General features: G+C 51.8%; 3 protein-coding genes across 5 annotated transcripts; 2 read left to right on the top strand and 1 right to left on the bottom strand.

The window, feature by feature from the left end:
• Positions 1–36: 36 nt before the first annotated feature.
• IQCC (IQ motif containing C) lies at positions 37–3,214 on the top strand. Its single transcript, XM_074926314.1, has 5 exons — positions 37–151; positions 562–705; positions 1,260–1,596; positions 1,781–1,899; positions 2,362–3,214. Exons 1-5 carry the CDS (start codon positions 74–76, stop codon positions 2,401–2,403), a joined length of 720 nt encoding a protein of 239 aa, XP_074782415.1. The 5' UTR covers positions 37–73; the 3' UTR covers positions 2,404–3,214.
• A 602-nt stretch (positions 3,215–3,816) lies between these two features.
• DCDC2B (doublecortin domain containing 2B) lies at positions 3,817–9,674 on the top strand. The gene is made up of 10 exons (XM_074925865.1): positions 3,817–4,094; positions 4,924–4,981; positions 5,426–5,502; positions 5,717–5,848; positions 6,319–6,465; positions 6,897–6,936; positions 7,351–7,419; positions 7,647–7,830; positions 8,058–8,158; positions 9,517–9,674. Exons 1-10 carry the CDS (start codon positions 3,817–3,819, stop codon positions 9,667–9,669), a joined length of 1,239 nt encoding a protein of 412 aa, XP_074781966.1. The 3' UTR covers positions 9,670–9,674.
• Positions 9,675–9,688: 14 nt separating this feature from the next.
• On the bottom strand, positions 9,689–13,115 carry TMEM234 (transmembrane protein 234). Of its 3 annotated transcripts, none has more exons than XM_074925868.1 (6): positions 13,096–13,115; positions 12,430–12,581; positions 11,930–11,996; positions 11,647–11,739; positions 10,834–10,937; positions 9,689–9,932 (listed from the first exon to the last, which is right to left on the bottom strand). In XM_074925868.1, exons 1-5 carry the CDS (start codon positions 13,106–13,108, stop codon positions 10,876–10,878), a joined length of 387 nt encoding a protein of 128 aa, XP_074781969.1. In that variant the 5' UTR covers positions 13,109–13,115; the 3' UTR covers positions 9,689–9,932; positions 10,834–10,875. The 3 variants fall into 3 exon arrangements, with proteins under 3 accessions (XP_074781969.1, XP_074781970.1, XP_074781968.1); XM_074925869.1 differs by having other exon boundaries at positions 9,689–9,927; XM_074925867.1 differs by lacking the exon at positions 9,689–9,932 and having other exon boundaries at positions 10,552–10,937.
• Between the last annotated feature and the right edge of the window lie 16 nt (positions 13,116–13,131).

Below are 13,131 nucleotides of genomic sequence, written 5' to 3'. Positions count from 1 at the left end.
GCCCGTGCCCGCCGCGCCGTCGCGGCTGGATGACGTCATCTTGCGGCGTCCGGTTCCCGGGGAGGCGGCGGCCATGGCCGCGGTGCTGGGGCCGCAGGCGGAGGCGGAGGAGGGGTGGCGGCGGCTGCTCCGCGCCGTGACCCGCCTGCAGGTGTGGGGAGGGGAGGCCCTGCCCCGGAACGGGGGTGTTGGGATGCGGGAGGGGCCGTGAGAGGGGGAGTCCCTGCGGGGAAACATGGCTGAGGGGGGGGGGTGTCCCCGTGGGGGGACAGGGCTGTGAGGGGACATCACGGAGAAGGGAGGGGGCTGCACCAGCTGGACGGGGCTCTTGGGGGGCGCAGCTGGATGGCCGTTCCCGTGGGGGTCTCTCGGCGGAGGGGAGGGGAGGGCAGAGGGGGAGTGGCGGGGACTTTATTAAAACCGTGGTTCCAGACACGGGGCTTGTTTTGCTCCTTGTGCGCCGGGCCGCGTCCTGGGGGGTGTGGGGGGACGGGGGGGGCAGAGGGGGGACGGGGTGGGGCTCTCCCTGGCTCCAGCAGCATCTCTGCCCCGCGCCCGCAGGCCTGTGTCAGGGGTTACCTGCTGCGGAGGCGCTTCAGGAGCCTGCGGACAGAGTACGAGGAGGTGGTGCGGGAGATCGAAGGAGACCTGAGCCAGCTGGAGTGGAGGGGCCGGTTCCTGCCGCGGCCCGTGTTTGTCCCCGAGGTCCGTGCATCGGGATGGGTGGGGGCTTCTGCAGCCCCGTCTGATGGGGGGGCACTGCGGGTGGTGTGGCCCGGTGTACTGGGCAGATGGTACTTTTGCAGCATAGTTCCGAAAATGCGTATTTCTACCAAATTAACAACGATAATCATGTTGCCCTGGCCTGTAAGACTCTGCCTGTCTTGTGCCTGAGTCCCTGACTGAGGATTTCTTCCTCCAGGTGAAGCTCAGCCTTAGGTCAAACACCCGACCTGTGCGGGTGACTCCTGCGGGTCTTGTCCCTGGGCACCCACCTCACCCGGTTGTGCTGCACGGCCAGACCGGCTCCTGCGGTGGCTGAGAGCCGCACTCTAATGTTTTTACCACTTTTGGAAGGAAAGCCCTTGAAAAAGTTCACGACGGTTCAACCCAGAGCATACTGGTGTCGTGGCAGGAGCGCTGCTAACGCCAGATCTCCGGCTGGGACAGAGTCTCTGTCCCGCAGCAGAGCCACTTTTCAGATCTTTATGTTTTCTTTTCCTTATATTTTAATCTCTTGTGTGTTGCCCCTTTGGAAGCCAAGGCAAGGGAAGCATTCGGGTCCACGGGAGGCTGTACCGAGTGACGAGGTCAGCACAGAAAAGCCTCAAGAGGAGCTGGACACCTCTGAACCGGAACAGGACCGGGGCTGCAGCAGTGTGAAACCTACAGCTCAGCTGCAAAGCGAGAAAGAACTGAGCTCCTCAGGTGAAGGCGATGTAGTGAGCCCCCCAGATCTCGGGGGTGATGCCAAGAAACACACTGAAAAGGAGTGCAGTGCCCCAGCGGAGAGCGAGGACTGGCAGAAGGACAGCAGCGTATCCTCTGTGTGGGACAGCGCTGGCCTGGAGGCAGAGTCCCTTGAAGCCTGCCTGGGTAAGAGACAGGAGCCAGCACACAGCGTGGTCTGAGTGACGTGGGGAGGAGTGCAGGGGGCACAGAAGGTGCTTGGAGAACTCAGACCTTGAGAATATCTTGGAGAGGTTAGAACAGCTCCGTGCAGGAGAGACAGCAGCTGTAATCTGAATCTTTATTCTAATAACCCTCCATTTCTTTTCAGAAATTCCACTTGAGGACATAAAGGAGCTTCCTCGAACTCGGTCCGGTCTCCAGGCCTACAGAAATCACTTGATCATGGAGTTGCTGTGGTTGCAACAAGCCATCGTCAGCCGTAAAAACGTAAGGGCCTGGCCCTGCCTCTTGCAGAGCAGCGGGTCAGGCCGGTGCCCGTGGGCAGCCCGAGCGGTGCTGTCTGCAGTGGGACTGGGGTTCAACAGGGATGGTTCAGTTACCCAAGGACTGGATTGGATGGGATAACGGCAGTGTTGGTTTTTTCCTTCTCTGGGGGGAAAAAAACCCAAAAAGGAATGGTGAAGGAGAAGAAGAGCTGTTTAGATCTGGTTATAAGCTTTGCTCCTGGGCTGCTGTGGGGATGTTGCTGTGTTGGTAACTCTCCTGTCTGTCCAGTACCTGGGCACTGGTAGCGTAGTGAGCTGCTCTTTGCGGCGCTTGAAAGGTGAGACTGGTGCATCTTCTGGCCCAATGCAGTGATTTTTCTGGCTAATTTGCAGGGACAGATGCTTTCCTACTTCTAGGTCTCTGGGACTTAATCAATAACACTTGATTTTCTTTCTTTTGCAGTATTTGATGCTGAAACAGAGGCTGGGGAATCCGGACCTGTAGGAAGGAATTCCCGAGCACGTGGGGCACTTGTTTTGGTGTGGAGAAGCAGTGGAGCTGCAGCACCGTCGTGACATGACCTCACAGACAGCGGCAGCTTAGGGGAAGTCCAGCTCTGTGGGTTGATGTTTTCCACTTCAGATGAATGTGGCAAGAAAGCCTTTTATTTCTTTTAAACGTGAATATTTGGTCAAAGCAGGGATTAAACATCGCTGTGAAGCCTGGGAGGTTGTTGTGTGTCCCAGAGGGAGTCCCAGTGAGGCCTCTGTCCGCAAGAACTTATTTCTGTTGGCTGAGCTGGATGGTCCTAGGGGAGAATGGAGGCTGGGAAGACTGTCACTTACAGAAGGTGCTTTCTGACCAGCTGATCATTTGTGGTGGAACTAAAATGCCTGAAGGCAGCAGGTGCACCTAGGGAGCACCTAGTCGAAGTACTAAGTTAGGAGACATTCCTAACTTTCCTGTGCAGTTAGGGAGTGATGGCACGTCAAACCTGACCTTCAGGAGATGAGGCTTGGTTCCCAACTTGCACGTGGCTGTGGTCAAATTTCTCTGTGTGGCAGAGTCACTTGGATTGGTGCTTGAGGGAGCAAGGACGGGCTTGCGGGGTTTGGCACTTTGTCAATATGTGGCTTCAGGGGCATTTGAGGTCCCTCAGAAAGGGACTTCCCATGCAGTGCTGTGGTTCCCTGCTGTGACCCCGAATCTTCTGTGCAAACACTCTGCGTTCCTGCTGACTGAAGGGTCACTCTTGCCATGTGGCAGATGTACCTTTCTGTTCCTGATGGTGCTGACTTGCTTGTGAATAAAAAGCTTTTCAGAAGCTTGTCTCTGAATCTGTCTGTTCCTGTCTGGCTTGCTGCCTTCTCCTGGGTAGAGCCAAGCGAGTCTGTGGCGACCTGTTCAGTGCAAAGGGTGGTGTGTCTGCTGGGATGTGGATGTTTGTCCGGTACACACAGGACAGAAACTCTTTGCATTTCTCATGCAGGTAGCAAGCGATGGCAAGGGGGTAACAGCTTCTGGATAGCGCTGCTCTGGGTGGGCTGCCAGCTGCTGCCATAAAGATACTGGCACTTACTGTACCTCCAGGTTAATCAGAGCCTGGGGGCTGCAGCGGCTGGTGAGGGAGCTCTCAGTACTCGGGGTTCGAGGATCAGAGCTGTGTGGTTCCTGGTTCTCACACAGAAAGGTGCTCTGCAGGTTGTTTGATGTGGCTTCCAGACAGGCCCACAACTTCCTCCAGCTGAGCTTGTGTCCGTGGAGACGGGCAGTCGCGCCAGCTCGCGCCGGGAAGGGACGGCAGGGCAGGAGAGCGGCCGGTCGGAAGGGTTTGGGCTCAGGGGGAGGCTGGTCAGAGCTCCCCTCTGCTCCCCTCTTCGCTTCTGTAGTCAGCAGGGCTTGCCTGACCCCCGAGGAATGAGCTCCTGTGGCTTAACTCTGGCACCTCCAGCCAAGACCGTGGTGGTGTACCGCAACGGTGACCCCTTCTTCCCCGGGAGGAAGTTTGTAGTGAACCAGAGGCGGTTCCCGACCTTTGAGGCATTTCTGAATGAGGTGACCGAGAGCATTGGGGCGCCCTTGGCTGTGAGGAACCTCTACACACCCAAGCACGGCCACCGCGTCGCTGAGCTGGGGGACCTGCAGGAGGGGTGCCAGTACGTGGCCGCGGGCTTTGAAAAGTTCAGAAAGCTCAAGTGAGTAGATGGGACCTTTGGTCCCTGGGTTTAGTGAGCAGCTTTAGATCTCCTCTGCGGGGAATGTATTGGCGTGTGAATGGAAAAGAGGTAGGAGGGGTAGAAAAACAGAGACAGATTAATTTATTTTCTTACTGGAAACCACTGGACATATTCCAGATTGCATGGAAAACGCAAATATTCCTGATAAGGTCAGTTGACTGTCAGAAGAAAACATGTTGGGGGATGTGTGCGTTCTCTGGCGGGGTGTTGTGATCAGTGCCTGCCCTGCACAGTGTTTTGTGGTGTGTGAGAGGTTCTGCTGCCCCTTCCTTGGCAGGGCTGGCAGTCGCACTGTCTCCACGGACAAACACTTTTGCTTTGGTTTGATGAAGGTTTTTTTGTTTTCTAATCGTGCACAAAGCAGAGCTGTTTGGGTTCATCCTGAAATACAGAGGGTTAAAGAAGTTTTTGTGGCACCGCTTGACTGTTGAGGGGATGTCTGTGTGCACGCCAGGTGTATTTGGCTCCCCCGTGTATATTAGTGCATTTTGCTGAGGAGGTGGTCCAGGCTGCATTAACACTGATCAGCCTTTGCATCAGTGAGTAACATAAAGAAATAAAATCTTCCGGGTGGCTGAAATGGTCTGTATGTGGCTGGGAAATTCTGATATGTAGCAGATTTTAGACTGAAGTTCTGGGAGGCACCGGGAGAATCGTTTCAGACGTGACTCAAATAAGCCAAATCTGGTGGCGAGGCACCAAGACACCAGCTGGTTGTTTCCTCACTGCTCTTTAGTCGGCCACAGCCCAGGTGGTCTGTGGCAACGTTGTTGTCTTGTTCTCACAGCTATTTAAATCGTGGAAAGAAGGAAATCCGTGGGACAAGGAACAGCGAGGGTCTGCAGGTGAGTCCTGGAGTTGAGCAGGGGCAGGCGGGGGTGCAGAAGGAGCGGGGAGGTGGGAGAGACATTAGGGCTGGCACGGGTGAAACTAAAGTTGAGATTTTAAGGCCGCGAGGTTCCCGGTGGAGATCAGGCAAAAGTGCCCCAGGAATCAGGAGGACATGTGAGGTGGTGCAGGGGCTGCTGCTGTGTGCCTTTGTCCCCCGTAGTGGTTGCAGGGGAAGGATTTGTGCTCAGGGGTTCGCTGGCAGTTCTGGAATGTGCTCAGCTGTGTGAAGAGCCTCTCCAGCCTTGGCGTTGCTGACAACAAACCCCAGCCAGCAGCAGGAAGCCTGAAGGCAGGGCAGGCAGTGCCCGGGGCAGGCAGGGCCTGATGCAGGAAAGGGAACAGCCCGGGGTGGCTCTGTGCCAGGGCTGTCGCTGTTCTGCACTGAACTCCGTCTCTAGTTCCCCACCGTAGCTCCCTGGAAGTCGAACAATGTGGCGCGATGGCAGAAGCACTCCCGCCTACCCCGCAGGATACAGTAAGTGTTTTCTCCCTGGAGGGTCTCTGGGAGTGGGTTTGGAGGCTGGAATTTCTCTGTAAGATCCTGGGAATGCTGCCTCACAGGGACAATTCCCAGCTTCTACCAGAAATATTTGTTGTAAATATTGTCCAGGTGCCAGTGGGTGGCTTTTTTTCCCCACCTTCTGGAGGAATACTGTCTCACCGCGTGCTCTGGGTTGTTTCCACTGCAGTGTTTTCCGGAACGGGGACTTGCTGAGCCCTCCTTTCCCACTGTCTCTCTCCACGAGCACCCCGCTGCAGTGGGACACGCTCCTGGCCACGCTGACAGGGAAAGCCAACCTGCGCAGCGGAGCCGTTAGCAAGTGGGTATCCAGACAAGGCACTGCTGGCTCCCCTCTCCTTATGTCCAGAACATAAGCAGCATTGATTAGCACAGAGGACTGGGAGAGCAGTCTGCTTTTGCAAACTCATTTGCTTTTCAGGTTTTCCCACCTTTAAAGCAGATGTCCTTTGTGAGGAGGGCTCGAGTTGCTGGTGGTCTGGTGAAAAAGCAATAAGCAAACAGTAAAGCACGGTATAAAAAGGAGTTTATGTCTAGAGGGAGGGGCTTTCATCGAAAAAAATACAGCCTACCTCCTCCTCATACACCGACTTACTGACACCCAAGGAGGAAGCTGAGATCTCGCTGATCACTGGGTGTAATATTTCCACATACTTCCTTGATGGATCCTCCCTGACTTGTCTCAGTCCTGTTTATCACGTTGGCTTTTGTGCTGAGGGGTTGTTCGGGGCCTTGTGACAGCTCTAAACCCTTTGCTGTCTCTTCCTCAAGGCTCTGCAGGCTGGATGGAACCCAGGTGTCCAGTGAGGAGGAGCTGGTGAATGGCGATTACTATGTGGCAGTGGGAAATGAGGAGTACAAAAAACTGCCTTACTTCGAGCTGCTGGTGCCCCAGGATTCTGTGTGCAGGATGCTGTGGTACGTAGGCTGCAGCTGAATGGTTTAAAGAATCCTCTCCGTGGTGGTCTTCAGCTAAAGCCATCCTTTTTGTAGCCTTCCTGTTCAGCGTTGTCTGCTTCGGGGCTTGAGTTTTGCTTCACGTGTTGGAAGTTGAGGAAGAAAGAATGTGTTTTCAAAGCTTTTGGTGTAAGGGTTAGCCGCTGCAATCCAGAGTTCAGTGCCAAAGAAAGCAAGTGGTTTGGTGGTTTCTTAGTTAAGTGTTCCCTGAGCACTGAGGGGCATCAGATTTCACAGGCCCTGTGATACAACAGGATCTGCTGCAGAGTGTGTTCTACCCGCGCTGAGAAAAAACACCTCCAGGGACCTTCTCTTATGGGAAAAGGGGCGATCGTGTCCTTCTACAGCTGACTTCTGCCTCACGCTGAGAATCCGCTGTTTCTTTGTTACAGGAACCACCCAAATAGCAGGCGTAAAAAATACCACAGAAGGGTAGGTGGCTCAGCTGGCACAGGACTGCTTGTGCTACGATCGCAGCTGCTTTTGTGCAGCAGTCCATCCACTCGCAGGGGATGCGTCCAGCAGCCTCCACTGCCAACTGCCATGGCTACAGCATCCTTGCTTGGCACCCTTCCCGCAGGAGAGGAGCTACAGACAGCTGTGTGGCCACCTTATGCTTCAATTCAATCTCACTGCCTGAAGAAGAACTCCTTAAGGTGGCCTCACTTTGGCTGATGGGCAGAGAGAATTCATCCTGGAGCTAGGATATCTTTGCTGCTCACTGTGTGGGTAAAATGCCCAACAGACTACAGATACAGCAGCTGGGCTGTCCTAGATTGTCCATTAAAATGTGCATCTGTGTTATTTTGCTTTAAAAAATTTTTTTTTTTTTTTTCTTGTTTTCAGTTTGGTGAACTCTGTGCCACTTCTCAGGTCAGTGCTGGTGACTCTGCTCTTGCTGAACCACCCCAACAGGTAGTAGTGAGTGCAAAAAGTGTTTTCTATGTTCCCTGTAGCTGTTTCAGATGTAGCATCAACTTAAAACCCCAGTCAGAGAATGCAGTGTTACAGCTTTGTACCAGTCAGGATCAAGGGGCACAGGAGAAAGCTGCAGAGTTTAGGCAACTGCCTCACAAAACTTCTCTTATTTTATAAACTGCTTTATCAAGAAGGCCTAAGCAGTGTATGTGTGGTATTTCCAGCTGGACAGTCACAGGGTGCAGACCACAGGAGCTGCAGAGAAAGACGAGATCCCAGCTGCTCTTCCACACCTGCAAAGGCAAGGTGGGAAATCTCACCTCAAGGAGTCCATTTTCCACGCTAAACCCGTCCGTGCAGGACGGAACAGAAGGAGCAGCAGGAACGTGCAGCACTGGCCTGATCAAGGTAAAGGCTGTAAGGGTAGAGGGAGACTGGCTTTGCTGTGATGCTGAAGGACAAAATACCTGCAGAGGCACTGAGAGAAAGCAGTGATGCATGCAGTAACTTCTGTATTTCTGCTTTCCTCTCCTCCTGTGAGCACATACAAGGACCTTTCTGAAGCCACAGCAAGACCGGGCCATGGCCATCTGCAATACCCACTGCACAGTTTTTTTCTTTTCTTCTCCTCGCAGAAGAAAGTGTCTATAAAACCAGGGATCCTAGGAAGGAGATGCGAGGTGCCCAGGAAGTTAAAGAGGATGAACACACAAGGGCGGATGTACCCATTGATCAGGTCTGAGGAATTCTTGTCTGCCTTGTTAGGAGTCTCACTGCTGCAGGGAACTGTTCCTGGCCCCATTAGAATCTCTCGGTGCTGCAGGGTGGCCAACTCCAAGTGCCAGTGCTTCAGAGACAGTCTGTGAGAATGCATCAATCCACAGTTTATAGCAATTGCTTGGGGAAGACTGTCAGTTTCCTCAGTTGTTTTAAGTCCTTTGTTAGGTTTATGAAGCTGCGATGTGTAAAGATGAAAAGTAACCACCAGAGGGAACTTCAGAAACCAGAGGACAGTGTGTAACTGCAGGGCTTTGCCTTTTAGAAAGCAGAGAGGTTGTCATCTGGGTAATGAACATTTCCCTTCTGGAATGTGAGTTACAGCTTCCCACTGCAGTAAGGATATCAGAGGCTTTCCTGGATGTTTTTTGGTTTGTTTTTTTTTTTTTTTTTTTTTTTTGTGTGTACTACCTCTCTGCTTACTTCTGTTCCAGAGAGTTTCAGAACTCAAAAGACAGAATGATACACCACAGTAAGGTATTTATTCCACTTAATGGTTCTATGAAGTGTGTAAGATCCTTCCTGGCTGTGTTCACATTCCTTACACTAAAATTCAGTACCCCCAAATACAACATGTTAAGCAGAACTTGCCTGTGGGCAGCTGAAGCTTAGAAGCTGGCATGGAATAAACATGTAATTCCTAAAATGACAGAACACATTTATTAGATAGTAACAAGTTTCAACCCTTTTTTTTTTTTTTTTAAAAAAAGGGACAAAAAGTAGTTCTTCCTAAAACAAAATTCTGTGTGAAAAACGTCTCTAAGATGCTTATTGTTTGTGGTGTATTAATGTTTTAAACTTTTCATAAGGACATTTAGAATTGATGCAATGGGATGATACACATCATATTGTAGGTGATTCATGGTTCTGCCTAGGTAGTCTCTTTGGATTAATTAGAACTTCAAAGGAAAACAACTCCTTTGAACTTAAATTAGCGAAAGCCCTAGTAAAGAATTAGCTAATGGCTCCTGACTTCTTGCCTCAACGGGGAGCCTGGTGGGCTGTGTTTGCTTTAGAGGCTGGGCCAGCATTTTTCAGCAGGGTAGGCACTGTGATGCTGCTGCTTTCTGTTGGCCTTCCCCACCCCCCCATCACACTTCTATACAGTTGTTATTATTCAGTGTCGCAGCTCCCCTTTGCAGTGGGAGAAGCATTAGGCATTAAATAAATTACCTTTGAATTTAATGTAGAGACCCAAGTTTGCGTACCAAAGCCACGGTAAGACTGGAAACAGAATCCAGGAATTTAATTCCAGAATCTTTCAGTAATAGTGATGTGCTACATTAATAACTGTTACTTTTTTTTCGCTGCATAAAGGCACAGACCTCAGACAAATCACCAAAGGCTGGGGGAAGGAAAAGGGATGCCAGCGACTCTGAGGATGAAAAGCACCCAGTGATGTTGCCCTTGGCAGCAAAAAGCTCTGAAGAGCTCACCAAGGGACTGCGATGGGAGAAGAGGGACGACTAGGTACGTGGCTGTCTGTGCAGCTGCGGGTAACTTCTGTAACAACACAGACTGGTCAGGCTTTTTGATGAATTAACAAACTCTTCTCGAATCAAGCATCCTCATCATCTAGGCTTGAGAAGCGGAGCACCAGCGAGCAATGAATCAGATGTATAACGTTGTTAAATAATGAAGCTCTTTCCCCTTTCCTCATCTCTGTGGTGTGACGGTGTGGCAGAGCAGATGGCTGCTTTTCTGAACTCCAGTTAAGCTGGTTTGTATCTGAACTTGGGAAAGAAGAATTACCAAATACACACTTTTATAACAAAATGTCTGCCAGGAAGCTTGTTCTATATCAGATACTTCTTATAAAGAGATTTCATCACACCATTGTCCTTCTGATTTGGAATGCTTGGCTAATGTGTGCAGCAATCAAACCTGTTCCTAAAACTATGTATGTATTTTGTTTCTGTTAGTTTTTTTTAGGAGCATCTGCCTCATTCGGGAAAAATCATAGTAATAAAAAGCTCTTGTATGAACCCTCCTTGTGCAAGGTTTTCTATATTTCCCTCCCTAATGTTCCTGATTAACTACAAGGGTAACCAGATTTTTCCTGCTGTGATCTATCTGGTATTTTGGACTGGTAATTTCACTGAAAAGAAAAAAACCCTTCCTTCCTTCCCCAGGGGCAGAGGGCACTGCTGTTATTTTTCAGCTGAGAGGCATTCTGCAAGACTCCAGTGCAGAAATGCCTTGTGGTAACCTCAGTGTAAGGGGCTGTGCAGCACAACCTGGTACGCTGCAGCTGAGCGCAGCGGAGGAAGCCACTTCCACGTGCTTGGCCACAAAAAAGGGCAAGTTCCTAAATAGATTCCTTCTACAGAAAAACCACTTGGTTCCAGAAGCTCCCTTTGAATGATTTATTAACCATTTATTATCCCTCCATTGCTGAACAAGACAATTCAATCATCCCTGCCTCGAAACACCCACAGACAAAAAATTTCTTAACTCAAGACATGAAATAGGATGTCCCTGCAACATGCCTTGTTCGACCCTGGTGTTCAGGGAATGCAGTCCACGTTTTCACATTTTTTGTCAGCTCTGTGTCAAAATACAGCTTCCTAGGTGCAGCTGAGCCAGAGGGTCTGCTGCTGAGCCAGAAGCCCCCCCTTCAGCCACGGGGGTTACCTTTGAACAAGTTCTCTTCCTCTGCTTCTCGCTGCGTCTCGTTCATGAGCCAGCTACACAGAGAGTAACTCCCAGGACAGTGAGCAGCATTCCTACCACGGCCCCTGCAGAAATGAAGGATAGTATGTTGGGAACTTACACAGTTCAACCCCAGTCACATCATCTCATTGCTAAATACGTGATGCTCAGGTGTTGTGGTAAATAGGAGAGCATAAATGTCCGGACTGGGTGAGTTCTGAAGGGGTCTGGATGTTTGGACTGCCTGTGTACGTCGGGCAAAGCCCGTTGCTAAGAAAATGCAGATGCTGTACATCTGGTTGGTGAGAACCAGGCTTCAATAACCCAAACCCATTTTAGTGTATTCCTACAGCTGTTGTGCCAGGACCTCGTGTTTTTAAGCTTTCGCGTTTCCTGCCATTTTCTGACTTTCTGAGCAGGGTAATGTTATTGTAGGATGTAAGGGAAGGAAAGAAGGATGGGTGCTGACATCGGGGGGCTTATGGGGCATTCCTTTTCCATGGTGGCCGTATTATTTAGTTGTCCTCTTATGATTAAACATCTAGTTAGATAAAGGCTCAGGTCTGAAAACTCTGTTAGCTTAGAATAGCCAATTCTCACTTCAAATTTACTAGCCCTGCCCACTTACAAGTCTGTTTCACTTCCCTTTCAGGTTCTGTAGCAAGAACTGCTACTTAACTAGTTAAAGCCCTTCCGTGGGTATTTGCTGTTTTTCAGACAGAGAGAAGCCCGCACTATTAAATCAGAAAATAGGGGCAGGAGGCAATGTGAGGAAATGTTTTAAGTGTAACTTACTTTTACCACCGAAGTCCTCTCCCAGAATCCTCCCAGTCACCAGCGTGAATATCAAAGCCAGGGAGTTACACAGTGGTACTGCCAGGGACAGATCTGAAGTTGAACAATTTTAACACAAACAGTTGAAAATGGTCAATCTTGTACAAATCGTAAGACTCCTGTTTTATTTGTGATTATTACAGGACAGACGCTTGATGTTTAGGTGAGTCACCAGAGTAATTAATAGCACCGATCCTCCCAAAATCCCAATCAACCCACTCCACGAAAAGCAACAAGAACTAACCTGCGGATGCCAAGCTGAGGTAGAAGAGGAGAGATCCACCTTGATTGAGCAGAAATGGCACCATGTACTGCAGGAAGAGCACAAGCCTCTCAGCTGCTGCTGGCAAACCCACCGGGCATCCCCACAGAGCAGACAGCTAAGGAGCCCAGACCCAATTGCCCTGTGCTGTGTTTGGCAGCAGAAACGTGGCATGATGGCAATCCTGCTGCCAGTCACAAGCTGCTCGATATCCTAGTTCCCCAATCTGCAGAAAGCCCCCAGTGCTTATTTCATGTAAAATACAAGGGTTAACGACCTGCTGCCTATGAAAGCAGTCTCAATTCTGCATGGGAAGAGCAGTGCTATAGACAGTGAAATTAAATATTATGGAGAATAAGGAATTCTCATGATAGATGGAATATTTAACAGTTTAAATAAAAGTATAAAGCCCAGAATTAAACAGGTAGAAATGATCCCAAGGCAGTTTGACAGCCTGCCATGGAGCCCGGACAGGGTCGCACCTTGTAGTTGAGGCCCAGGAAGCGGATCTCGGCCAGCAGCTGCTGCAGGCGGCCCTGGCACCGCACCTCCTCCAGCCCCGCCGCGCCCGTCCGCAGGAACGGCCCGGTGCTGCCCCACAGCACAGCCACCAGCACCAGCGCCGCTGCCTCCCCTGCGGCACAGCCTGGGCTCAGCGGCCTGATGGCCCCAGCGCGGCGGATCTGCCATCACCGCCCGCAGAGAGCCCGCACCGGGTCAGCCCGTCCTCACGTCCCTGCAGAGGGCCTGGCCCGGCCCACAGCCATCCCCCATCAGGGCCAGCCTTCACCAGCCCGGCTCGCTGCTGTCTCCCACCGTGAAGGAACCCACCCTGGGCCTGCTGCCGCGTCCCCCTCAGGAAAGCCCCTCACAGGGCCCGGCCCGCGGCCACACTCCTTCAAGGAAAGCACCAGAGCCAGCCGAGCCCGTGGCCACACTCCCCCCGGCCCAGGGGATGCCCCGCCGCAGGCCCGGCCGCCTGTGGCCATGTTCTCCCCTCAGGGAAGGTCCCCCCGGGGCCCGGCCTGCCGCCACACCCGCCTCAGGGAAGGCCCCACAGGGATCCAGCCGGTGGCCACCGCCCTTCCCCAGGGAAAGCCCCGCTCCCCGCCCCGGGCAGGGCCTTTCCCGCGGCCCCGGAAGCTCACCCACGGCCGCCATAGCGGCGGTGACGTATTTCCGCC

The sequence above is a fragment of the Athene noctua genome, chromosome 24 (assembly GCF_965140245.1).
Source record: "Athene noctua chromosome 24, bAthNoc1.hap1.1, whole genome shotgun sequence".
Taxonomy (NCBI): domain Eukaryota; kingdom Metazoa; phylum Chordata; class Aves; order Strigiformes; family Strigidae; genus Athene; species Athene noctua.
This window is presented reverse-complemented; position numbering and strand designations above follow the sequence as displayed.